At 40.8% G+C, this 25,512-nt stretch overlaps 1 protein-coding gene across 2 annotated transcripts; it reads right to left on the bottom strand.

Moving 5' to 3' along the window:
* Positions 1-634: 634 nt before the first annotated feature.
* Positions 635-23,528, bottom strand: ciita (class II, major histocompatibility complex, transactivator). 2 transcript variants are annotated; one of them, XM_040123923.1, is made up of 22 exons: positions 22,075-23,528; positions 12,388-12,450; positions 11,207-11,245; positions 10,968-11,024; positions 9,979-10,083; positions 9,718-9,783; positions 9,139-9,186; positions 8,113-8,313; positions 7,106-7,156; positions 6,856-6,969; positions 6,698-6,757; positions 6,378-6,595; positions 4,829-6,183; positions 4,005-4,541; positions 3,249-3,428; positions 3,053-3,124; positions 2,886-2,966; positions 2,695-2,778; positions 2,443-2,526; positions 2,211-2,294; positions 1,742-1,825; positions 635-1,239 (listed from the first exon to the last, which is right to left on the bottom strand). In XM_040123923.1, the coding sequence occupies exons 1-22, from the start codon at positions 23,480-23,482 to the stop codon at positions 1,164-1,166; spliced, it is 5,067 nt and encodes a 1,688-aa protein (XP_039979857.1). In that variant the 5' UTR covers positions 23,483-23,528; the 3' UTR covers positions 635-1,163. The 2 variants fall into 2 exon arrangements, with proteins under 2 accessions (XP_039979857.1, XP_039979858.1); XM_040123924.1 differs by lacking the exon at positions 22,075-23,528 and adding an exon at positions 13,730-13,892.
* Positions 23,529-25,512: the final 1,984 nt, after the last annotated feature.

The raw sequence follows: 25,512 nt of genomic DNA on the forward strand, positions 1-25,512 counted from the left end.
TATTCACAAGAGACAGATTAGGAGAAAAATGTCAAAATTGAAGCACCAGCACCCTCCCTGTCTGGAAAATATCCTTGTCTTTCAAACTCTGTGCCCATCCGTTTGTAACACAGGCTTTCTGCTGAAAATGGAAGTCTCCAAGCCTAAATTAAACTCTGCTTTCAGAGCCACAGACGACATTATAAAGCTGTTTTCAGGCAGTGATTAGCACCCTCTGTTGAGTAAACTAAACTTACAGTAATCTGTAGAAATCTTGGCGTACCCCTTTAAGAGTAATATACAGTAAATGTCAGGAGACACCAGAGGTCACCATGAGGAACACTAAAAATAATAACCAGGTATTTATGTTCTCAATACGGTTCAGTTATTTCCCCCTCTTTTTCCATGACATCAAAATTAGGGACAGTCTGCCCTCACTCTTTTCCATCTGAACTGTATGGGTGACGGCAATTAAAGTAATTCAATCAACCACGTAGAGTTGCAGAGAGTTGCCATCAAAATAGAAAAACAGGAACCTGTTGTGAAGGAAGTGAAAAGGTTTTTAATATACCAGTGAATTTTAAAAACGTGAAATGATCAGTGAAAAAGAAGACAGAAGACATGCAACTGGTGACAACATGAAATGTTTTATTCATATAATAGTGTCAGATGATTGTTAAAATATTTATAATTTACCGCCACAGAAAGAGTGTGAACAAAAATACTGTTATTTCCACAAAAACACAAACACAAAAAAGTATGGCACAGTATACCCTTTAGGTAATGACATCAGGCAGGGAAAAAAATCTATAATGTGTTACATAAAAAATTAGCCAACATCATAGTGCAAATGTGCTTCTTTAAATTGTTGTAGCATTACCACACTCTCATACACACACGCAGTACTGTGTGACGCTGAACGATTCATTATTTCCTTCTGGCACTGAATGGAGTTTAAGAAACACTCTAACAGGATAATCTTTTGAATAAAGCAGCAAATAACTCTCCAGTTTGGCTTGTTTTGGTACACTCACTCTCTCTCTCACTCTCATGCTCTCGCTTTGTTCCTGCTATTGTCTCTTAAGCATTCATGCTTTACAAAATGTAATGTGTAGTGTAAACTACATGCCCAAGATGCATGATAAAAAGGTCACAGGCTTGTAGTAAAGAGGTTTCATATGGTTCTAATGCCAAAGGATCCGGCTGTCCTGCTGCTGAAGACGTTCAAACACTCCATATGGAATACACTGGTTCCACATCCTGAGATGAGATGAGAGAAACGAAGAATCAAGATGAGAAAAATAATATTTGGATAATGATTAAAAATATATATATATTTAAGTAATATGACATGATAGGAAAGGAAAGGTAAATGGACTGCACTTATATAGCGCTTTTCTAGTCTTATCGACCACTCAAAGCGCTTTACACTACTGCCACATTCACCCATTCACACAGCACCCTTTTCTATACATACGGCGCTTTCTACACACACACACATTCACACACCGTTGATACATCGGGGGCAATTTGGGGTTCAGTAACTTGCCCAAGGACACTTGATGCGGACTGGAGGAGGCGGGGATTGAACCACTGACATTCCGATTAGTGGACAACCCCCTCTACCTTCTGATCCACAGCCTCCCAATACTTTAGTTTTGGTGTTTGTCGTGGAGCAATTAAACATCTTGCCTTAAAAAAATTAGGCAAAGGAAACAACAATGATCACAAACTCATACAGATGCAAACAGGCTTTTCTCACCTTAAAGTCTTTATCCTTTGACAGTTTCTCAGACTGGTTCCAAGGCTCTGTGCTCCAACATCTGTCAGCTTGTTATACTTCACACTATCACACAGAATAAAGCAAGTTTAGATTTTAATTGTCTCTTCTGATATCCTTACTGATCTCTCCACAAAACCTCTGAATTCCTTGTAAAAGTCTACTTGCATCTAATCATATTTGAGCAGGTCCTCTTTTAATGATACATTGTGTGCTGAATGTTTGATGAAACTTACATAAAACATACAAATCACAGCACAGTTCATAACAATTTCTCTTTAATTAAATTAGTGAGGTATTACAAACAGTTCCTCCTTGTTTCTATGAGACAGCCATAGCCTGAGATACAGACGGAGTCATAAATGAATTGTCACAGCAGACAAACACATACACATAAATAGACACAGTTGCCATGAATCTCTGATGAAAATGTGAAATAGATAAAACTTACTCCAGGTCAGTGAGAGACACCATGTGTGGGAGGACAGCTGCTAAACTCTCTGCCCCTTCATCAGAAATCAGATTACTGTAGAGACTGGAAAAAATAGGAGGAGCGGGAGGGAAGTGAAATTCTGCGGGTTCACAGTATGTGTCACTTTGGTCACTGTCGTGTAGGTTTAGGAAGTGTATATATGTATGTGAGTGTGTGTGTGTGTGTGTGTGTGTGTCTGTACATTTCTTACCTTAAACAGTGCAGTTTGGGGAGATCCCTCAGCGTAGTTGCAAGTTTCTTCACCCCATGGTCTCCTATACAGTTCTGTGACAGACTGGAAACCAGAAGGAGGTGGTTTAATACACATCAATAAATATCTTACTATATTGAAAGCAAGATGATTTTTTTGTGTGGTGATTTCAAATAGTGTGCTTTGCATATCAACCCAGCCAGGGAGTGGATTAAAAACAGGATGAGAAAGGTGCCAAAATGTTGTACTCACTTCAGTATCTCAAGGGAACAGAGTGAGGCTAAAGCATCAGCCAATTTCTCTGCTCCTTTGTCCCCTATCTTACTGTTCTCTAGACTGAAAGAACAGAGAGAGAGCAAATGTCAGACACTAGAAACAAACACACAAACACAGAGAGACTGATGCACCGACAGAGAACTAGAAGCAAGGGTGTGTATACTTACTCTAAGTGCTGTAGGTTATGTAGACCTGGCAGTAGCTCCGACAGTTTGGGAAGACCCAGGGGACCTTTCTCTGGACCAAGCCTAAAGGGACACACATCATCGTCATCATCATCATCATCATCATCATCATCATCGTCATCATAATAAATTCAAATGTCATATCTTACTCAAACTCCAGCTTGTGTAGCTCTTTGACAGCTGGTACCCCCTCTGCCAGGATGGAATCTAATTGGCTGCAACTACAAGTAAACACCACACGCACTTCAGTGGATAGACACATAGAGTTGCAAAGTATAACTGGGTGTATCTGTGTGTGTGTGTGTGTGTGTGTGTGTGTGTGTGTGTGTGTCTGTAGTGTATTACCTCTCCAACAGCCTCTTGTGCATATGTATGTTCACCAGATTTGCCAGGTGCTCTACATGACACACCTGTGTGGCTTTCAGAGGGTGGATCTTGAACTTGGACACCGCCCCTCGTAGGAGCCCCTCTTCACCACTCTGCTCTAGCTGCTCCCATAGGGTGATAACATCAGCAATGCAAGCCCTAGGGGGAAACCCAAAGGTTCAGTTTCAAAAGGTCTGACATTCGTATCAATGGACTATGTAGGCACTGATGGAGGGATAAATGCACAAAACTGCAGGGCTTGTCCTTGAGCAAATTGGGGCACCTAATATGAAATAACTAATGTAGTTTAAGCTCCCTTGCGTAATAACTACTGCAATGCCTTTCAAGATTTCCTTTTCTTGCACAGCACTTTGCTATGTCAACCGTGTGGCAGATTTACCACTCAAAATTCTCACAAATTTTTGAAACAATACTACCTTAATTTCAGACAGAGGTAGACCAAAGCGATCTTGCCAGCTGCAATGATAACTGTCGCTGACAGATTTATCAGCTGTAGCTAGCTCGCTCATTATGGTAATGGTAGCCCCATGAACAGGATGAAAAACTCTGGCTCCAGCTGACTTTTTACACCATATAGACCAGTTCTGAATGTTGAGAAATCCAAAGCTTAACATCTCTCATGTGCTTTATTAGGATTGTTGACAATAGCTGTTTTGGGGGAGGGGGTTTAGACAACTCCAAGTACCTTTTTGAGATGTGGACTGTAATCAGTACCTGAATGTGTTGATGTTGTTGAGCCCCACCAGTGCTCTCAGTCCAGAAACCTGTATCCCAGAATCCTCCAGATCCAAGCAGAAACTTCTCCCTTCAGTTCCACCCCTTTGGAGAACTTTCTGCATAGTGAACACATCCGGCAAGTTGAGTGGAACTCCATGAAATGTCAGGACTTCTGGAAGATTTGCTGCCAGGTGAGAAACCAGTCGTGTGCCACCACTGTCTCTGCTACCATCACCGTGCGTGAAACTTGCTTCATAAACATGGTGACATGCCTCCAGGACCTGGGCGGGACTCAGGTCACAGTGAGAAAGACCTTCAAGGTGATTTGTTACTAAAGCCTGCTTGCTGACCACGATATCTCTGAAGGATTTCTCTGTGTATGAGTGAAGCCTCTGCAGCTCTATTCTGTTGTGGAAGAGGAGGCCAACTGCAAATCGCTGAGTGAGCTCGAGCTCCTCTCTTTGAGGTCGCCGACGTCCCTTCGGTCCTGAATGGAAAGGGAGGGTCTGGAGGAAGGTGCGGTCTGATACATTCCTAGGGAAATACAATGTGAGAGGGGGTCAGGGAAGTTCAGACAAGGTAGAGCACTGAAAGCGAAAGAGAGAAGAGGCTATGATTGTAAAGGTATCCACTCTTTCATTTTTATTCTAATAAGGGACATAGAAGATACCATGCCTATTTAAAAGTTAAGTTTATTCACTTCTACCTCAAGCGCTTCAGTCCAATCTATCCGTCAACCACATATAAACTTACCATTTTATCCCTATTATTTTTTGGAAAGCAAGAAAACTATTTTTGTCTGATAAACTGTTGACTTTTACCTTGACAAAGCCAGATGGACACCTGCCAAGTAACTCTGAAGGAAAGGGTTGGCCCACGACACGATGTGGTCATCACTGGTGTCAAAGTTTTCATCATCCTTTCTCCCTTTGTTTCCCTCCCTGTCTCCCTTCTCTCTTCCTCCCATTTCATCTTTGTCCTGTCTCCCTCTTCCCTCCCACTCACCACTTGAAACAACCTGCCTTGTCCTCAGGGGGTGAGAAAGGAGGAGCCTTGTCCTGAGGCCGAAAGCCTTGAGTTTGGCAGATAATGTCTGAGCTGTGGGAAGGATGGACGAGTTGGCTTTAACACCCTCCCAGGCAAAAGAGCTCAGCTGGGACAGCAACTCTCTCTCCTCTGTTCTAACTATCTCCCTTCCAACACTCTTCATCTCACCTCCATCCCATTCATTTTCCTCTTTCTCCTCCTTTTTTGCCCATCTTCTTCTTCTTCTTCTTTGTGCTCTGGACTTTGTCTGAGTATTTTTGTGACACCTTTTCGTTTGATTGTTACTTGAGATTTGTGTCTGGGTTTCTTCTTCAGATTGCGGGGATGTTTGTGTTTGAACTTCGGCCTGTGAGTGTGTGCTCTTACTGTCCTTTTCCATTTTCAAACAAAGCACTTGATGGCAGAGCCCGGTTAAAGTTCTTGGTAGGTCCTCCAAACTTTTGGACTGTTCCAAAACCAGGCAAACCAACCGACATAGTCCAGGGTTCCAGCAGAGGAGATGTAGATAACTGCAGTTTTTTATGCAGTCCAAAGCAGCAGTTCTGAGGGCAGGATCAGTGAAGTACTGGGACAAATATGTCTCTACATCTGTGGGAGTAAAGCCACATAACTCCAGAAAGCTGTCTGCCCGCCGCAGAAGCTGGCTGGCAGTGCCTCTTGGCCGGGTAGAGAGCAGGAGAGTGCATCCTGGAAGAAGGACCCTCTGAAGTATGGCAGAGTATAACTGTCTTACTGTGTAGGTCTGTGATTTACTGTCTTTCTGTAATGATGTTACCAAGTCTTTTTCTTGAGTCTGGAGTAGAATTTCATAGTCCCGCAACTCGTCAAACCCATCAAAAATGACGAGCACACGCTTAGAGGCTGCAAGGATTTGAGTGTACACTTCCTCGGGGTCCATGCAGGAAGGGGCAAAGGAGGAGAGGTTTAACAGGAGGGTCTGAAGGCTATACGTTGGCGTCGTCAAAGTGAGCGCTTTGCCATCTAATAAGAAGACAAAGTCAAATTGTGGGATGCAGTCTCTAGACCAGTCAAGACACAGCTTCCTGATCAGGGTGGTTTTTCCCATGCCCGCATTACCAAGTAGCAATATGTAGCGTCTGGATTTATCTCCATTTGAGCCTTCGAATATCTGAGAGGAAAAAGATCAACATAAAGGTACTAGTGAGTTTCTGCCAATGATTTCAGCAATGCTTTTGACTTGTTTCATAAGTCTTATAATCAAATCAAAATACTCAGCTTCATCGTATCGAATTCGGCTGGGTTCAAAAAGCACATCACCAAATGGCAACTGGTTTTCCTATCCAATAAAAGTGATACTCTTACCTGACTCTTCCCCAAAAAGCTTTGTTGCCGTTCTGTATCTCCCATGATGACTAGCTCCTTGTCCAGGCATTTGTTTGTGTTTTTTCCAGAGCGAAGAATCTCCCTCAGGCTCACTTGCATATCCACATAATGAGATGTCAGGTTAAGGCCCTCATCCATATCCTGGCAAGTTTGACTCATGTGGGCTTTGACTTCCTGAATGTAGTCCTTCACAACCTCTGAAAAACAAACGCAACTGATTACTTAGCTGCCTCTCCACGAAACATATAGGAAATTTTAGATCAAGTAGAAAAGAGGATTAATAGTATGTGGTAACTTGCGTGGAATATCAAGGACAGTGGGAGACTGAGGAAGAGGTAAGTCTTTACATGGGGACATCTCTGAAATTCAAAAAGTCATGATATTTATAACATGGCAACAACTCTGCTGGGTAGTTTATGCACACAGAAGAAGAGATGAAATAGATACCACTACACACCATTACTGGGGGAGAGTGGTGAGTTACAAGGAGAAGAGATGGCTTTGCTAGCAGTGTCTGACAGAGATCCTGGTGGCGAAGAACTCATTTGAACTGGCACTACCGCACCGTCAACTACAAACACAAGAGAAGAGAAGAACACAGCAGTTGGTAGAAAGTGGTTGCAATGTTGATGCCTATAAGGCAGAAGTGAAACAGTAAATGTGGAACCATGACGAACATAACACCACCAGACAATTTTTTTACTCACCCGGGGAGAGTGGTTGTACTTGGTGATTGCAGGTTTGTGAGGCAGCAGGAACTATATTAGAAATAAGTGTTAGAGTATGAACTGTTGATACAGTACATATGCAATAAATAGACATTCAGGAGGGGGCAAAGGAGGACAAGTTAATGTATATAGTATATTTCATACAGTAAGTGCTTTTCATAGTGAAGACAAGACAGAAAATAATAAAAGAGCAAAGAGTAACTAAACCAATTAGCACAAATTAAATGGACAAAAACAACACGCAAAAGAAATGTAGAAGATGGAAACAGACTGGAAGAATGAATTGGAAGAAGTCCATGATGTAGATTTAGACAGAAAAAAACTCAAATCTGTTTGGGAGCTTATTCCAGGTATGTATTGCATAATAACCAAATACAGATTGACGTGCATTGCTGTTATATGAGTTCTTAAATTAACTACGAGCAGTAGGAGTTCCCAAAGTCAGAAAATTTCAAATCCTTTTTGGGAAAGTGTTGACTGATGAACATGTCATGTTGGTATGTCACCAGATACATAACTGCTGACTGAGACAAAGGACTCCCACTCTGTTTAATAGGGATACATGTTTAATTGAGTCAAATGCAGCATTAAAATTCTGTAGGACTAGGACTGAAATTTTGGAAGAAAGATGAGTAAGAAAAGTTTTTGGTAGACAACTTTCTTTTCATTATTTTACAATTAAACAGACAATTGAATGATTATAGATGTGTGGTTACTAATCATAGCTTTATCTAGTGCACATTTCTTAGAAGAAGCTTGATGATCCAGTTTTTAGGGAAATTAAAACCGCACCTCAACTGAGTTTTAATTTCCTCTACACAATCAACACCTCTCAGACACAATATCAACAAAAACAAAACTGAATACTATAGCCTTCACAAAGAGGATTTTTTTTGTTTGTTTTTTTACAGTTGTATTGGAGTGAATTAGATTGAACAGGTGTATCTAAAAAATGGTAACTCAGTGTATATTAATATTTAACTTACCTAATATGTATGTAGGTGTAGTGGCTGTATTGGGGAGTGGAAGTCTAATAACTGGAGGAGAGAGCCTCAGAGCTTGAACAACCTGATATCCTGGAGCGTCTGGGATGGTGATGAACTGAATGGAGGGATGGAAGTGAAGGATTTTTGGTGGAGTGGTGGTAAGGCCCGCTGTCTCTGCAGGCTCTGATCCTGCATCTGTGCCTGCAAAACAACCAGAAACAACATTGTTATCATTCCCTGAACAGGTTTTGGTCAACAGAGCTTAGCAAAATAGGATGTTTAACTAGAAAAAAACCCCTCATAGTTCAGTTTCCCAGGAAATAAGGGATTTCAGATTTTCTGACATTAAGACTTGAAAAATATTTTTAGACCATAAACTTCAATTTATTTGTACTTTATATTCAGAGTATCTCATTTGTTTTTGTGTTGCGGCTTCATAAACTGAATATTTTAAAAAACACCAAATTGGAGGAAGTCAGGTGAGGTGAGAGTTCTTTTCGTTGATCAATGTGACCAAAATTAAAGTTCTTCTTCATTCTGATGCCATGCAAGAACCAAGTCAAGCAACGTCAGCCAACATCCCTTTCACCAATGAGCCTAATGTTATTACTGTAGTGTGTGTGCTTTGCCTTGTCTGTAAAATTGCACTATACTTCTGTAGTAAACTCATAGTGCATAGTGCTCAGATGTTTTGTTCTGTTTAATAACATAACTCAACGTTACCCCTGTAGGCAACATATTACATTAGCATTTTACTGTGTGCCGTAGTAGCTATTAGTTCATATTTAATACGTCATTGAGTGATTAATGACTTGAATGACCTATTTTGCAAACATGTCCAGTTTGCAGCAATACTGATACCACCTTTCTTGTTCTTGTCTCCCAGCCCCATAATGACCCTAGATTTTCACTTCTGAGGCAGATGAGTTTTTTTCATAATACCCCTTTAATGTTTAAAAAACCTAAAATGTCTGTCTGTTCTCCTAAGGGCTGCATCAAGTTGCAGTAGGAGTAATGGACACTTACTCTGAGTGACAGCTGACTCCACCTGTACCGCTTCCGTTCGTGGTTTACCTGCGAAAATTGAAGAACCAACAATTAAAACATGAATCTTGGCTAAATTCACATGAAGAGAGCCACAAAAACGCTCAGAAGGATTATACTTTAGATCAAAAGGTGATAATTGCTCCTTTGGTCCTTTGGCCATTGGAATAACCTTCCTATGGTACTATCCTATGCTTATATCAAGTATAACTGATTTGCAGTCAATGGGCTGAAATGAGCAAAACCACTGTTAAGATCCAGTATTCTAGCTCTGCTTAAATGCTTAAAACTTGTAAAAAAATATTTATTACTGTTATCAGATTGTTGAACTGAAGGAGCAAAGAATAATGTTCAAAACAAATGCAGTATGGCTGTCATTAAAATTCTCGCTTCTATTGTACATGATTATTGTGGTTGGATTTTTTAAGATTGAGCCTGAACTCTGTTCTGGAACAATATAAGTAACAAGCCACTCTGCAGGTTGTATATTTAACATTGACCCCAATTTGAAGCCTAGACGTCATAAACCAGTACCCCAAACAAACAGTCTGGGTAGGTCACCTGCTGCTCTGTGCCTTTTTGGTCTGGATGGTGTGGTCTCATCATTGCACCGCCGTGACCGAGGAACTGGACATGGAAAATATAAATTGAATATGTAGATCTGGTACACGCACAAGAAAAACCGATGCATTAGTTCAGGGTTGAAGATCATTGTAGCTGCAATCCCAAAATTAAGCTTTATATGACAAGGGCAGTTTTCACAAAAACTGAGCAGACACTGAGCTGCAGTTGCTAGGTTCTATTTAGCGGCGGGTTATCTACCGCTTTCTCGTTTTCTCCTGTTATTTGCTTTGCCTGTTGGTCTGTCCACCTGTCGCTGCTGGTGGTTGCCAGGGCAAGGCAGCTCTACTGGCACAGCAGGGTCACCTGTTGTGCATGAGAAGAGGAAGTAAAAGAGTCAGTGAAGCAGATAGCAGACACAGCAACCAGAAATGGTTGTTATTCTCGTGCATTTCAGTACTGATCTGAAACTCATGACAGTGAAGCCTTTTTCTGTATATGTCTTGAAGATTTGACAAAGGATGTGGCATATAGGGAACACTTTGGGCAACTGCCACTTTAAACATGGTTCTCAACCCTTGTGTTTTAGGTCACAATGGACTTTTTCTTCAGATTCTTTTTTCTACTGACTTTTTTGGAGCCCAAAACCAAGTAGTTTTCTGTAGTGTGGTTTTCTGACTTCTGAAACATGTCATCAATTCAAGATCAGAAAGCAATCATAAGCAATTTACATAAAATTGGGAAAGGGCAGCAGATTGTTGGCAGGAGATCTATATTAATACCAAATTATATGATGCAGTGTTGATCTGCAGAGGTAATTTCAGCTGCAAAGATACCTTGTTGGTAAAATGGAATGTAAATAAGGATGATCTATACAACCATCAGGTGAACCTGCCTTTTCCTGCAAAGTAACCCAGTGAATCACTGTGCTGCTTGTGTCTAAATGTAAAGACACAGCAGTAACCTTGGTATGTGAAATATGGTGATTTCAGATTTTAGGTGTCATGGCAGTGTGACATCACCTACCTAGGAGTAGCTTCAACACCTTTTGAGAATCTAATTTCATTAACATCATAGGATTGAAAATGTTGCACTATCTAATAAAAGTTGAACTTCTTTATCTACAGTTTTCAATGTGAGCATTAATTATTAATTTGTGTTAATGTTTGGACCTTTTCTTTTTCTCCTTTAATATATTTCATTGCCTGCCATGTATCAATAATGGTAAAATGAAAAGAAGAGATTCTTACTGAAGATGTTGAATTCCTCACAATTCAACCACAAATCGCTAAAGAGCCCATCTGTACCTAGTTAAGAAAATGCATAAAGGGAATTAGACAGCAGATCACCTTTGTATTTGTACTTGAATATGTGTGTGTAAGTCACCTAACTGACCATTATTAAGTGTGTTATTCCATACTGTATTTGAGTGAGAATGTGTATGTCAAAATCCAAAAGAAGTATGTGTTCTGGTTTGTTTTCAACTTACCCAACAGGTAATCATCGTTCATGAATTCAGATATATCATCTAAAACACAAAGAATCAGCATTATCAGACAAAACATATGAATCAGTCAGCTAATTAACCATTTAAATTTCACAAAACTCTCTACCTGCATTTTTTTTTCATGTGAAAGATCCGACCATTTTTCAGCATAAATAAAGACAAGAGGCTGAGAATACTGGATAACCTGCCAGTTCAGGCCTCTCTCTCCAGGAGTACGAAGCCCGAATGACCAGGAGGACACCGGGAGGAGCAGAACAAGCTATAGGTTGCTACTCTAAAACTGTCCAGTTGTTACGGCCCCCAGGGTCCTATGGGATATCTGGGCTTCTCTGCACCTGACTCAGATATGCAGCTAGAGCTGTCTTAAAAGGGGCATAGGTGCACACTTGGTGCTGTGTGTTCAGGTGGATAAGGTGGTTACGGAGGTAGAGAGCACTACCTGTCAACTTTTTCTGAGCAACAAATGTCTTTAGCCAATTCTTTGTCTCCTCCTTTTACTAGTTTAGTAAAACTGCTTTATACAATGCCAATAATGTTTCAAAATCTCTTCTCCCTCAACCAGCCCAGATTCCAGACCAACTTTTAAGTGCCTTTGTTGCCATCCTTAATCTATTTAATATCTTGAAAATATCCTGTAGGTATCTGATTTGATTGTATTGCATGATATGTTCCATTTAATGCAAGTCTGAAAATCTAAATGTTGGCCTATTTGTTATTCAAATTGGTGCGACTGATGTTGGTGATCCCGGTGAAATAAATAATCTTAAACCTACTATATTTCCCGTAATTTTATATCTATATACAGTATCTTGCACTTGGAGTTTAGCCTGAATTTTGTATCATTTAGTAGGCTAAAGGAATTCTCGAGATCTTTTTCATATAATGGATAAAACATGGCAAAGGCAGCAGGAGCTTCTAGTGCTTAATTATCTCACCTGAGTCTAGAGTATAATCTTTTATATATATGTATACTCTTTTATCTGCTTTTTATTGGCCTCAACATTTTTCAGGTACCCCCCAAAAGTGATTTATTTGTTCCAGTAGTTTTATGAAGCAAACTACAGTAGCTTTTCATCTAATCAGCGTGTTGATTCACATAGAACCATTCTGTAGAGCTGCTTACCACAGCCCAGACAGGTAGTTGAAATTCAAACAATACTAACCTGGTAGATCTCCTAAATCTGGAGGGATAAATGGGTCCAGATCTACTTCCTGCATCTTGGCACCTGATAACACACAGATAGAAAAAGAAGAAAATGAAGTGAAGAAACGAAGATGCATAAGGAATAAAAGCATCAAGTGCCATGTTGAAGATGCCTGAACCCTGTATCAAAGTCATGGCTGAGCGTACTGATCAGCAGATACTCCTGATTTGTGTCACAAATTAGCCAACCTCAGACGAAGATTTTCCGGTGTCATTACTGCCACAACAATGTTCCCACATTAAGTTTGGAAATTTCCGCATTCCTCTTCCTATAAACACAATGCTGTTGTGATGAGTAGAAAAATACTAGAAGCAAATGTAATCTTCTGACTCAAGTCTTCGCTCTTTTTCATGCACTGTCTGTGCCGTGTCCAGCTAAATGTGTTTGGGTTAAAGCAGGATTTCCTGCTTCATTATGGTTTGCAAAATCAAAATGCTTTCAAAACCTTACACGGTCTCTCCCTACATAATGATATGGGAGGCAAAGGAAATGCTAAAAAAGTATACCTGGCAGAGGCATTAAGAAATAGAGAAAGGAAACTCAGGAAGACCAGGGCAAGAAGAACAGATCACAGGCACAGTGGAAAAATGATTGGTTCCTTTGTTCAGTGTTGAGACCCAGGGGCATGTGTGGAAACAAAGTTTGTGCCAACGTTGCTACAGTTTCTACTGGTACTACTCTGATAACGCTTCATTTTCATTTTTAAGCCCTAAATACTGCAAAATCGTTATCATGGAAGAGTGAAATTCTTTGGTTCTGCCACATGGGCAGACCCACGCCTACGCACCTCCTTTCTTGTCTACTATCGAGTAGCCATTGCTTTGTTGTTACCGAAGCAGTGATTGAAAGCAACGCAATGACTGTCACCTAGTTCCATGGGAGTCCCCCCAAATACCGAATTTCCACTAGCTTCCCCTCACGACGACCTCTCATCTCATTGACTCGAGCAACGCTTTACACTTGGGGGACATGTTGGCGGAATCTATCAAAGCCATTTATTATAAAGGCATAATTAAGGTTATTTGGTAATAACCTTAATAGTTAAGGTTGTTTAAAGGCAGAAAAAATATTTAAAGGCAGACTTAGTTTTGTTTGTGCTGATCATCCAATAAGGTAAGTCATAGGTAAAACTCCTACATCTGTGCATAATGCAATTAATAATTCAATGAAAATGAAAATCCGCTGCAAAATGACTCATACGCATCGGGAGGGGGAGGACGAAAAGTTCTCCGACATCTTTTCCTGCCCATGCCTGCGCACTTTGGGGAAATGCGCACAAGGTGCCCGGGGTAACATTTACCTGCCGGTCCGGCCTCACCGGATGATGCTCAGGTCCGCTGAACTCCCGCTCTATATTCCCTGTGCCAGTAAACTCCCGGCCGCTGTAAATGACAACGGCCGCCGCATATGTCTTCGGTTGGCTCACGCTTCTGGCTGGTGCGTGCAACCTGCTCTCTTGGACTCCAACAAAAATGTTTTCTTTTACTTTCACTTCACCCAGAGTCACCTTCAGCGACGCCAAGCCGAGGCCGTTTGCTTTTCAGGGGGAGCGCGTCAGCGGTCTGTTTCTGGAGCGAACTGCGGTTTAGATTGGAAAGTTATTAAAAGTCCCCCATCGCGCCTTAAGTGATCAGTTGAAGCAAGACGAGGTTGTGGGCTACTGTGCCACTGTGTGAGAGCCAAATCAAAGCTGAAACATAAATAAAATCCACAACATCACATTAACCAAATGCTCAGACTTTTGAGGTGTATGGTCATATATGTAGAATATAAACCATGTAGGAAACGGTAGAATAGCCTAATTAGTAGCGGTAAAGTGCGCTAAATAAACGCCATGCGAGATTAATGAAGACAGGGCCCTTATCTTCCTTAACGGTAAGACATGCGTCTTAGCGTGTTGCGTGAAAGTTGGCTTTTAAAGAATAGTGGAATTTGACTGGAAATTAGGACTGTAACTCCGGGCCCGGAGGAATTAGGAGCAATTAAATAACGTAAAAGAAACATGGGAAAAAAAGGAAATGTAAAGGAAAAAAGGAAATGTAAAGGAAAAAAGAGGAATAAAGAGGTTAAGCCGCAGATTTGGATGAAGCCCTTAGGCTCTGTTTGCGGTGTTAGACGGGCCATAAAACCTGAGATGTTACTAGGAGATGTTTCAGGTCAGTTCTAAGAACTGGAGGTGCAGATGGAGAAAATTCAATTGTAAGCTCCCACTCGAACATTCGTTGACGAACGATGTCTGAAGCAGCCTCTCATTGAAATGTCTGCATCTCATTAAGGTAGCATAAATTTAGGAAAAAAGAGAAAAGTGAGCGGCAAAAATGCGCATTTAGTAGGGAAAAGTATGAATGACTTAACGTTGAGGAATTTGGGATGATGATTGAGTTTGTTGTGAGCTTCTGTTTGGTGTATTCTGCTCTGTGTCTTTGTTTTTTCAACGATTGGTCTGTCTGTGTGTGTGTCTGCTCCGTGGTGTGTCAGCGGTGCTTCAGCTGGGTGTGACTGGATGTGGAAGGTTCATGTGTGACAGCCACACATAAGTTGTGGTTGAAAATAAGTGATCTATCGATTCATAAGGACAGATATGTTTGCCTTTAATGTTAAATATATATGAGCCTCTTTCAGGGGGACGTTTTGATAAAAATCATGAGCCTTTTTGAAAGGACGTTTGAAAGTAATGATCTATGAGTCTTTAAGGGGACTAAGATTGTTAAAATACATACATGAGCCCTTGAGGGACGTTTGATAATATCTATGAGCTTCCATTGAGAAGACGTATTGAATCTGTATGAGCCCCGAGAAGAACATTTTTATTGTATAAAAAGTGGGGAGAACAGCGAGGATGTTTTGTGTGCACAGGAATGAGCAAGAAATAAGATAGGAAGGGAAAGATAACCTCCTGATAAAATTACCAATATTAAAACACGCATTTGGTATTGATGAGGGACCAATATGAGTGATTGATGAGCTTGTAGTTTTTCTCTGTTTTTACTTTTTGCCTCTCTGTGTGTGTGAGAGAGAGAGTGAGAGAGTGCTGCACCCTCCCTTCCCTCCTGGTCAGAACCTGAAAAAAAAAAAAAAAAAAAAGGGTTGATTTGATTTCTAATAAGGGAGTATAAGGTAATTATTACAATGCCGAAGGAGGACATTAATACTTTGAAAACAATCACTCCGGTTGAGAGTAAAGAAGAGTAATCCCCTAATTAAAGGTGTAGAAAAAATGTCAGAAAAGTGGCATAAGCGTTGGCCTGAAATTGACCAACCTTGGCCAGTGGAAGGGACACTTAAACCCAGATGTAATTAAAACAATGCAGGTGCTTATATCTACATATAAGGCGGATCGGAAGAAAGGTAGAAAGGGACAGAAACGCAAAGAAAAAAGACAAACAGAGCTTGGCATTCTCCAGTTGTTTGAAAATGAGGGACAGAAATTATTGTAAGCTGCAAAACATAAGAGGGAGAAAGGCGCAGAAGAAATAGAGAAGAATGTAGAAGAAACAGAAAAGTTAATGGCAGAAACTAATTCACCATTCTCACATACGGCCCCAATAAAGAAACCCCCACCTTATGAGGAGAAGGTGAAGTTTGAGGAGATTTATCCCCAACTTCCAGTGATTAGTCAGGAGGGTAACTATCACATTACAGATGACAATGAGCGAATAATAGAAACAGGAAGAGCGGAAACAACCATAAAGATGTATCCAAACACCAAAAGTGAAAAGAAAATGGCCCATTTAGAAACTAAGGGGGGACTAAGGATCAAGAAGATGGAAAGTGGAGAGGATGATCAGAGTGATTCGGGTGAAAATATGGGTGGATATGACCCAGCAGTCAGACGGATGTTGGCTAAAGCGGAGAGAAAAGGAGTCAGAACATGGAGGAAAAAGGATCAAAGAGATGACAGCTCCAATGAAAGTGAGAACGGAAACAGCAATGGAGACTCAGAGAGCAAGGGTTCATCGTTTTTAAGAGGGTTTCTCCCAAGGGCGTCCAGTACCAGATATGGAGAAGACAGATGGCAGACTTTAAGAGAGGTGGAGGAATGTATTGATCAATGTCTTATTGACATATATAATTCTACCAGTCTAGAAAGTCTGGAAGCACTGGAGAATCAATTACAGGAATTGTAGATAGCTAAGAAAGACTTACGGAAAAAAAGACTCTAAAAAGTCAGACACGATGAAATACTCATTACGCCCAAGAAGGGGAAAGTCACCAGATAAGATGTGTCCAGTGGTTATTCAAGGACAGACTCTGGAGTATAAGCCCTGGCAGAGTACAGATATGTCAGACATACTTGAGAAGTTACCTACTCTTCAAGATGGAGCGCATCCTTGGATTTCAAAGTTGGAAGAGATAATGGTGGGAACACAGTCAGCCCTAGGAGATATTAAGAGACTTTTGGCTAACCTCCTTGGAGTCCCAGCTATGGAAGAGATTTTGCAGAAAGCGGGACTAAATCGATATGTGGGAACTTCTGTGAACGATCCAGAGTTGTCTGCTGCAAATAGAGGTCATGTTTGGAGAGCAGTGAGAGATACATTTCCAACAAATGTACATCCTGATAATATCCTTATTGAACCCCTCGGACAGGAAGAGAACCCAAGGGCTTATGTGTCAAGGGCCCATCAAGTGTGGAGAAATGTCACAGGAAATGATCCGGATTTGACTCAGATGGAGCAATCAATTTACGAGTGAAAATACAGAAGGGGTTGCCCCTACTAGTGAGGAGCAAGGTGGTTGGTCTTGGAAGCATGGCAAAGGGTGTCTATACGGACCATATAGCACATCAAGTGGAGCTATATTTACAAAAGAGAGAGAGAGAAACTACGTGGAAGGCATATGGATTTGACTCCTCGGTGCTACAAATTTCAGACCCATGGGCAGGTAGAAATTTGTGGTTCCAACAATTGACTCATTCTGTAAGATCGATTAAGGACATGAATTGCCCATGTGTGGTGAGAATTCCACCACCAGGCACATGGCCTGCAATTATGGAAACAGTACCAGAACCGCTGCTTCCTAAGTGTCAGTCTTATGCACTATCATGGCTGTTGTATCAGCAGAAGTCAAGAGAAGATAAGGTTATGGCTTTATCAGTACATCTGTTTAGACCCAGATTTGATTGCTCTTGGTTGAAAAACTTGCCATATTTAGATTTACTCGACAAACACAAGGATATGACAACAGCAGTTCCTGTTGGACAGGACGTGACACCTGTAAAGGCTGAAGACTGTTTTTGTTCGAATGAAACACATTATGGCCCTGGTATGCTTATGGGAATAGCAGACTGTGATAAATATATGATGCAATTTAATGGGCGTGAACACAAGACTGTTGATGGGTTATATACAGTGACCTTTCATACACCGCACCGCAAACAGAGTAAAACTGAGGTAAAGGTGAAGAACCAAACTTTGCCTGCAAATGTGACTATAGGGAATTTTAGAGACATTTGGTGGATTTGTGGTGATAAAGCATACTTATTTCTGCCATATGGATGGACTGGATGCTGTTACATGGCAAGATTGAAGCTTCCATATGAAGTTTTGGCGGTCCAGAAGGGACAAGCACCTGATGAGGTCAAATCTACTGCTGTTCCCGGTAGTAGGAAGAAAAGGGAAATGGCACAATTTCATAATCTGGAGTCCTATCATGGGAGGATTTGTCTTGGAGAGAAATGGGGTATAGGACTATTTTCATGGTATGGAGTAATATTTTTGGCAGATCATATTGATAATATCACCTACACCTTGCAGGGTTTTGCAAATGAGAGAGTAAAGGGGTTTGAATACTTGTCAAACACCCAAAGGAGTCACAGACTGACATTGCTGAAACATGATATGGCTCTTGATTATATTTTGGCGAAACAGGGTGGCCTATGTGTGGCTTTGAATTTAACTGTTGATGCCTGTTATACTTTGATTCCTGACAACTCTGATAATATCACTAGTGTTGTAGATGCATTGAAGAACATTAGGGATGCGTTTGGCGCAGCACAAGGAGCTGGATGGTCTGCTAATGTTTGGTTACGAGACAGATTTGGAGTCTTAGGTGCGGCATTGATTCAAATTTTGATAGCAGTTCTTATATCACTGTGTGTGATGTTTTGCTTTTGTACACTGCTACTGACCTTTAGGAAAGTGATAATATTAAGATGGGTTGGAGTTGTGATGCCTGGACATCAGGTACAGATGCCACTACTACGTAAGACTGACCCAGACGACGAAGATGAGGAACTGGTGGTAGAATGCAAATTGATTGAGAAATATCCTTTTTGAATATGATTTCATTATTCTCGATGCATTTATTTTTGGTATTATTTAGTTATTTTGTAGTGTCTTACTATGGAGAGGTATAATTGAAGGGGGGAAATGGAAATGTGAATATTAACTTGGGATAATGTGATAATCTGCATCTGATGTTTTTTCTTTTTGCAAGATACTGGTTGGTGTTTTCCTTCTTTTCACCTAGAATGGTATTGGGGAAAAACCACTGTGAGGGTGGCTGACTGTTCGGAGACCCTGATATTCCCAAACCCTCAAAACAAGGAGGGTGAAAAATGGACGAAGGGCCCTGAACAAGGACACTGTGGGACTAAAATATCTGGACTCAAAAGACCATCAACACTACAACGCGAGTCGATGATGTTGAGGAGCTGCAGTGTGATACCTTCTTATGTCTTCTCTTATGTATATGTATATATTTTACAGTGTGAAATTTAATCTGTGATATTGATAATATCTAAAGTAGGACATTTAATTTGCGTTACTTGGGGATCTTTTTGCTTTAATTGCCTTAGGAATGTTGTTCTTTGTCAGTAGGTAAATACACTGGGACCTCATTTATTTTCTTTTTCTCGGTGCTTAGGGAGATTGGTGCTAGGCAGGGAAAGGTCCATTGGAGGGTCAAATGGGACGACCAGCCTGAATTTGGACATTATTTCGTTTTATTTTCTGAGGTTTCCATATGTATTTGCTTAGGACATATCTATATTTTTTTCCCAAATTTTTCTTAATTGGCTTGGAGTACTATATGTGGTCGCTTGAGGCAGCGAGGGCCGTGAGAAGAATTTCCTGTCTTGATTGATTGATGAAACTTGTGAAAAAGGACAGCCGCCTGACAGGTTTTTGCTCTCACACTCCATAAATTTGTTGTTTGGCTAAGGCTAAGCTGCAACAAGCAGTATAGGAAGAACCGACTTTCTTGGAACATTTGTAAACATGCATGGGTAATTCTTTTCTTTTTGAGGCTCTGCAAGCCTCAAAGGGGGGAAATGAGGTGTATGGTCATATATGTAGAATATAAACCATGTGTGAAAATAGAGATATGGCTCAGAGGCCATAGGTCAAAGGTCCTCAGAAGGGGTCTTGCAGTTCCCAAAGGCAGGTAGTGCTTTGTAACCAAAACCATATGTGAGTGACAGTTTTTAGGAAAACAACTGTCCTATTTAAGAGTTGGTCACCAAGGCTGAATTTCAGAGTGGTTCATCGGCTTCACACCCTCCCACAAGCAGATCTGCAGATGCTTGACTTGACGCTGTTCTTCTTTGTAATAAACCTTTATATGCAATCAAGACAGTGTCAGCGGAGTCTCCTTCATCCTCTTCACATCAGCAACACCATCAAATAAACTACACTTTCACCTTGGGGAAAAGAGGAAAGCTTACAGCTCTCCTGTCCTTAAAAATCCCTGTCTGCTCTGGCCTCTGGAATTCCCTTTTAATTGATTGCAAATCTTTACAGGGACTTCTCCAGGACTGTCTGGCAGTTTTGTGGCGGAAACGGGTCTCTCACAGACCCCGCGAGACCAAGGTACCAAAAGCATAAACATATTCCTGTGGTAATGGAACTTAAGTCTAAACCAACCTCCCTTTGAATGTGAAGACATCCATCACGTAACTGAAAAATCTTGTGACAGATCAGTCATTACTGTACTCTATTAGTACTTTAATCATATTATAAGTCTCATCTGCATACACACGAGTGTTCCTATTATTATCAACATTGTTATTCATTGATTTTTCTTTGTGGTTTGTCCCAGGAAGAGCTCATGCCTCTTCTTCTTTTTTTCCATTCAGTTCTTTCGTTTCTAAGGTCCTCTATCCTCCCTATCCAATGCTGCCCAAGGAAAAGCAATGAGCTCTACCTAACTGCATGCCACAGTTTGTACAGTATGTTCATCTGTTGCTCTTTGTGCATATTTTTGCAAGCAAAGTGCTTGCTCAGCTGCCTTTGTATTGTTTCTGTTTGGGTCTCGTCAGAAGCCCCCTTTCCTACCTCATATGTCATTGATGCTTTTGATACCTGATTTTGAAAACTGGCTCATTTTGCTTAAACACGGCCACTGAGCCCTTGACTCCCTGTCTGACCTCAACCGGTGAAAAGCAAAACCAAAACACTTATCACCTCTTGGTAGAATGAGGAAACATGGGGAGTTCTGATAATAAAGTGGAAAGTACCTGCTCTACCTGTTCATTGTTGCCAGATAAAGCACTTATGGGCTATGCCACCCCCCACTATGTATTACATCTCACACATTAATAGCGGTTACTATGTACTGCAAACTCTTTTCTTTAGAAACAATGAATGTGCATGCACATAAAGTATTTACATGCACAAACACACACACACACACACACACACACACACACACACACACACACACACACACACACACACACACACACACACACACACACACACACATACAGACACACACATTTAATATTGGGAAATATGGTACAGAGGAATTCTAGTCTAGTCTTTTCTTCTTTTTTTTAAAACAAACCCGCAAAGTTGTAGGTCTGTACAGTGTGGCACATTCGAGCAAAATTGCTGACCTCGCTGTGATTTTGAATCTGTAATAACTCAGGGTTAAATGCAACAAATCTCAGCGCAATGCTGGCAGAGAAATAAAGACTTTTGACTAGGTTGACAAACAACAGAATAGGTCACACCTATACATATGAAAGGGAAGCTCCACTCTTGGAAATGAGTAACCTTCACAGGGCTGCCCATTATTTCGGCTCAACATTCTTGTCCTTTGCCAAAACTTTGTGTTATGCAAACCAATGGGCAGGTTTCCATCACGGCTCTGTAGTGTCCAGCCTATGAATATTTTATTAATATTTTCAAGAAATTACTAATTTGATTGTCTTAACCTATAGGAAGAGAAAGAGAAAGTGTCTTTGGCACAGGGTGGTTCCTCATCCCCTCTGCAGTTTTGAAGCCATGGGCATAAATCATAATGAAACTGAAAGTTTGGCAAACCCTGATTACCAAACCCAGGCATGGCATTAATTTAAACAAAAGGAGCCAAATACTGTCTGCCTCCTGATTCAAGACACACCATATCTCATACAGGGGAGGGAGTTGACTTTAGCTTTGAGATTTTTGTTGCATAGCAAGAAAAGGAACAAAGGAAAGCACCTAGAAAGCTTGGACAGAAAAGTTTCTTTTGGCACTATAGTGATGCCCAAATGCACATGAAATCAAGGCTTTGACAGTATTTCTGTAACCAGAAAGAGAGAATGTAGAAGAACAGAAAACACTGAAGAATATATAAATATATAATACAGATAGTATTTGGAGCAGAGCTGAATTAAAATAGGGGACATGATATGATGATTAATGAGAGCAAACTTACCCCAGTGTGACTCATCTCTCTCCTCATCCTCTTTATTTTCATGGAAGTCTGTTATGCTATCAATGCTGCATCTTGTTGTGCTGTAAGCAGTCCTGAAAACATGTTCTAAGTTGTCTAGAACACCGAATGTCATGCTAAGATCTATTTTTGAGTAAAATGAGCTATCCTGTGCATCAGTTTGAGTGTCTTTTGGAGTACAAGGTGAAAGCAAATCTGTCACGTCTTTAAATCCGGCGTCTGTGCGACATTGTGCGTCTCCTGTCAAACATATCAGGTCGTCTGCTGTGGCTGTTGTCCCATCAGCTAACCAGCAGACACTGAGATGTCCCCCCAGATAGGTGTCTGTGATGTTGTTGTTTGTGGCCGTGGCTGTGCAGGCCTCTACAAGTGAAGCATTTGCTGCCTCTCCGCAGTTACTGACCTGACCGGTATTCAATCCAGCCGTCGCCACACTGTCAAATGCAGAGAAACAGAGGTCTTTCAGCAAGTCAGTTGGTCCTTCCGTATCCAGTGTGAAGCTTGTGTCTGTAATATCTGCTTCCATACACTTAAAGTTGTTGGTGTACAAATCCAGTTTTCTGCAGGAAATTGCGAGCTCTGTTTCAACTTCCATATTCAAATCATGGCATTGTGCTTCACAGCCGGTCACTGTGTTTTCACTTGTCGCACACCCAATAGTCATACAAGGAACCAGAGGCAATAACAACTTCCGTCCTCTGTCCCAGTGCTGCCATAGAGGGACAGCTATCCTCCTAGCCGCCTCCTCTACCTGCTCTAACCACTCCTTCTCGTCCTCCGTATTCCTTTCAACCATTCTGTCATTATCACTTATTCGCTTCTGCATAGATTCTGCACTTCTCAGCAACTCTGAGATTTCATCATTGAATCTGAAAGTGAACTGGTCATCACATGTCATTGGTGTAGGCGTGATCATGTGGTTGAGGCAGTGTTCGTCCATCTCTGCCCCCCTCCCCAATTCCCGAATTAGTGTAGGATTATTTCCATGATTAACTTGATCTTCATACATTGGATGCATTTTCGGACTGGACCTTGTGCTGTTATTTTCATGCAGTGATAATACAGACTCCAGTCTTGTCTGGTTGTGGTCAATGACGGCAGATTCTCTCGACTTTGATGACTCATATTTCCTCACCTGGCTAAGAAGACCTTGGTGGGTGGTGGATCCTCGAGAATGAATGTGATCAGATCCTGGTTTCCATGCTGGTTTGCCCTGATTAGACACATGTGCGATCCCCTCAGTAAGTCGATGGAGACTCAAGGTCTTGCTGTAGGCGTCTGAGATGATCCGCTCCTCAACCAAACCCTCCAGCAGAACTTGGATCTCAGCAGGGGAGGCCCAGGTCAGAGCCAGCCGCACTCCGTCCAGAACCTCCTCGAACTGGGCCATGGTGAGGACGTCTTCTCCCTTTAACTGAGATCTAGCAAAAGAGACAGCTTCTAGTAGAGATGATTGAGTTTTAGTTTTTTGATTTAAAGGGACACAGAATTATATTTCTCAGGAGGCGTCACATTAATGGAGGGAGGTGTTTGTGTGGTTGGAAGGCAGGTCTGTTTGAAGAATTGTTTTTTTTTTTTGGGTGGGAATGTATGTAAAATAGACTTATATTTCCTGGGTGCAGTGATGTCATTATTATTGAGAAGCGTGGTTACATGCTCAGACAAGGAGAAGTGATTATGGGAGACAGTCTTTATGTTTCACACTTCCCATTTCATCTTATAAAGTCAATTCAACTGTATATTTGTCACTATTGATTAGCATTAATTTTGTCTAATGGTACCTAATTTTTGCTATTTTTAATAGATTAAAAAAAACATACACACATCACTGAGTGCTGTATCACACACACACACACACACACACGCTTGTAATGCATTCCCTGGCCCCTTACCCTAACCTTAACCACTACAAATAACTGCCTAACCCCAAACCTTAAACAGTCCGAAACCTAATTATAACCTGAACCATGAAACCAAGTTTTAACCCTCAAACAGCCCTTTGAAGTTGTGAGGACCCGCCAAAATGTCCTCACAATGATGGTTTCAAACCAAGATTTGTCCAATCATCCAAAGAAAGACATGTACGCATCACAGACACACAATCACACACTACAACGAAGAAAACCATTACCTTCAACAAAGCTACATACTATACACAGTTATCAGTGTATAAATTGTTCATTATTCCATTGTTTCCAATACTTTTTCTTGTCGCTTAATTTTGCAGCGCAACTTCTACACAAAAGGTCTCACTAAATCACCAGATTTTCTGATAAAATCAGGTTTGATGAATCAGTTTTACTGATTTAGGGACTTTTTCTTTGTGTAACAAAACGAACAATGGAGGAGAAACATTTGTTCATTTCCTATTTTAAAACCTCTCCAACTTTCATTTGGGTCAGTCACGAATCAGCATTTTCGCACATTTTCTTGTTTTCAAACATGAACGCATAAGAATTCTTCACACGTAACCAAGCATGGATAAACAGTAAGCGTCAGTCGCTCTACAAATGCAAATGTGCAATCCTGTGTCACCTTGAGCAGCAAATGAGTCTAGTCTGTTATTTACTCTGTGTGTTAGAATTTGTTTGGTAAAAACAATGCCTGATGCCTTCCTGCTATACCCAGTATTCACCATGCTTCATTTGCATTGTATCATGAAGGAAAAGTAAATGTGGCGGTAATGGGAAGACACCGCTGCCTTTACAGGTGTACAAAATAAATTAATATATTCCCACACTGAAACCACTGCAGTTGCTTTGCACTTTTTAATATAGTGAGAAACCTATTTTGGACCCTCTGTATAAGCTTTCCCAAGTATTGAAACCTTCAGGTATCACAGCTTTACAGAAGTAACATATTAGTTATGGAGACACTAATCATTACTTTCATTCTTTAAAATTTAAGTCATACTTGTATAACTCAGCAAACTGCAACCAAAACTATCATAAAATAAAACTAGAGCTACGAGGGGCGTACAGACCAATATATGTGAGAATAACCCTGCCTGTGTCGTTATGTTTGTGACTGAGGCTGCTGCTGCTTTGTCTGTTAGCAGGATGCAGATGCAGTTTCACATGTGTTTTTTTAATGAACCCTGAAGGAACTACGACTATGTACAGTCGTGTTTCCATTACCACAGATTACATTACAATGACTTACCTTTGACATTCATTCAGCGCCTGGAGACCTAACCCTAACCTCTAACATTGAGACTTGCTTTTTGTGCCCAAAATGTGACTATGTAATGGGATTTATCCCCACAACACGAGTAATACAAGTATACACACAAATATACACAAAGTATACACAAATTCAAAGACACCTGCTGAAAAATGTCCACATAGTAGGGCCATCGTCATCATTATTCTCAGTGAAATGTTTTGTCAAAATACTTGATAATATACATAATAAAATGGA

The sequence above is a fragment of the Xiphias gladius genome, chromosome 3 (genome assembly GCF_016859285.1).
Source record: "Xiphias gladius isolate SHS-SW01 ecotype Sanya breed wild chromosome 3, ASM1685928v1, whole genome shotgun sequence".
Taxonomy (NCBI): Eukaryota; Metazoa; Chordata; class Actinopteri; order Istiophoriformes; family Xiphiidae; genus Xiphias; species Xiphias gladius.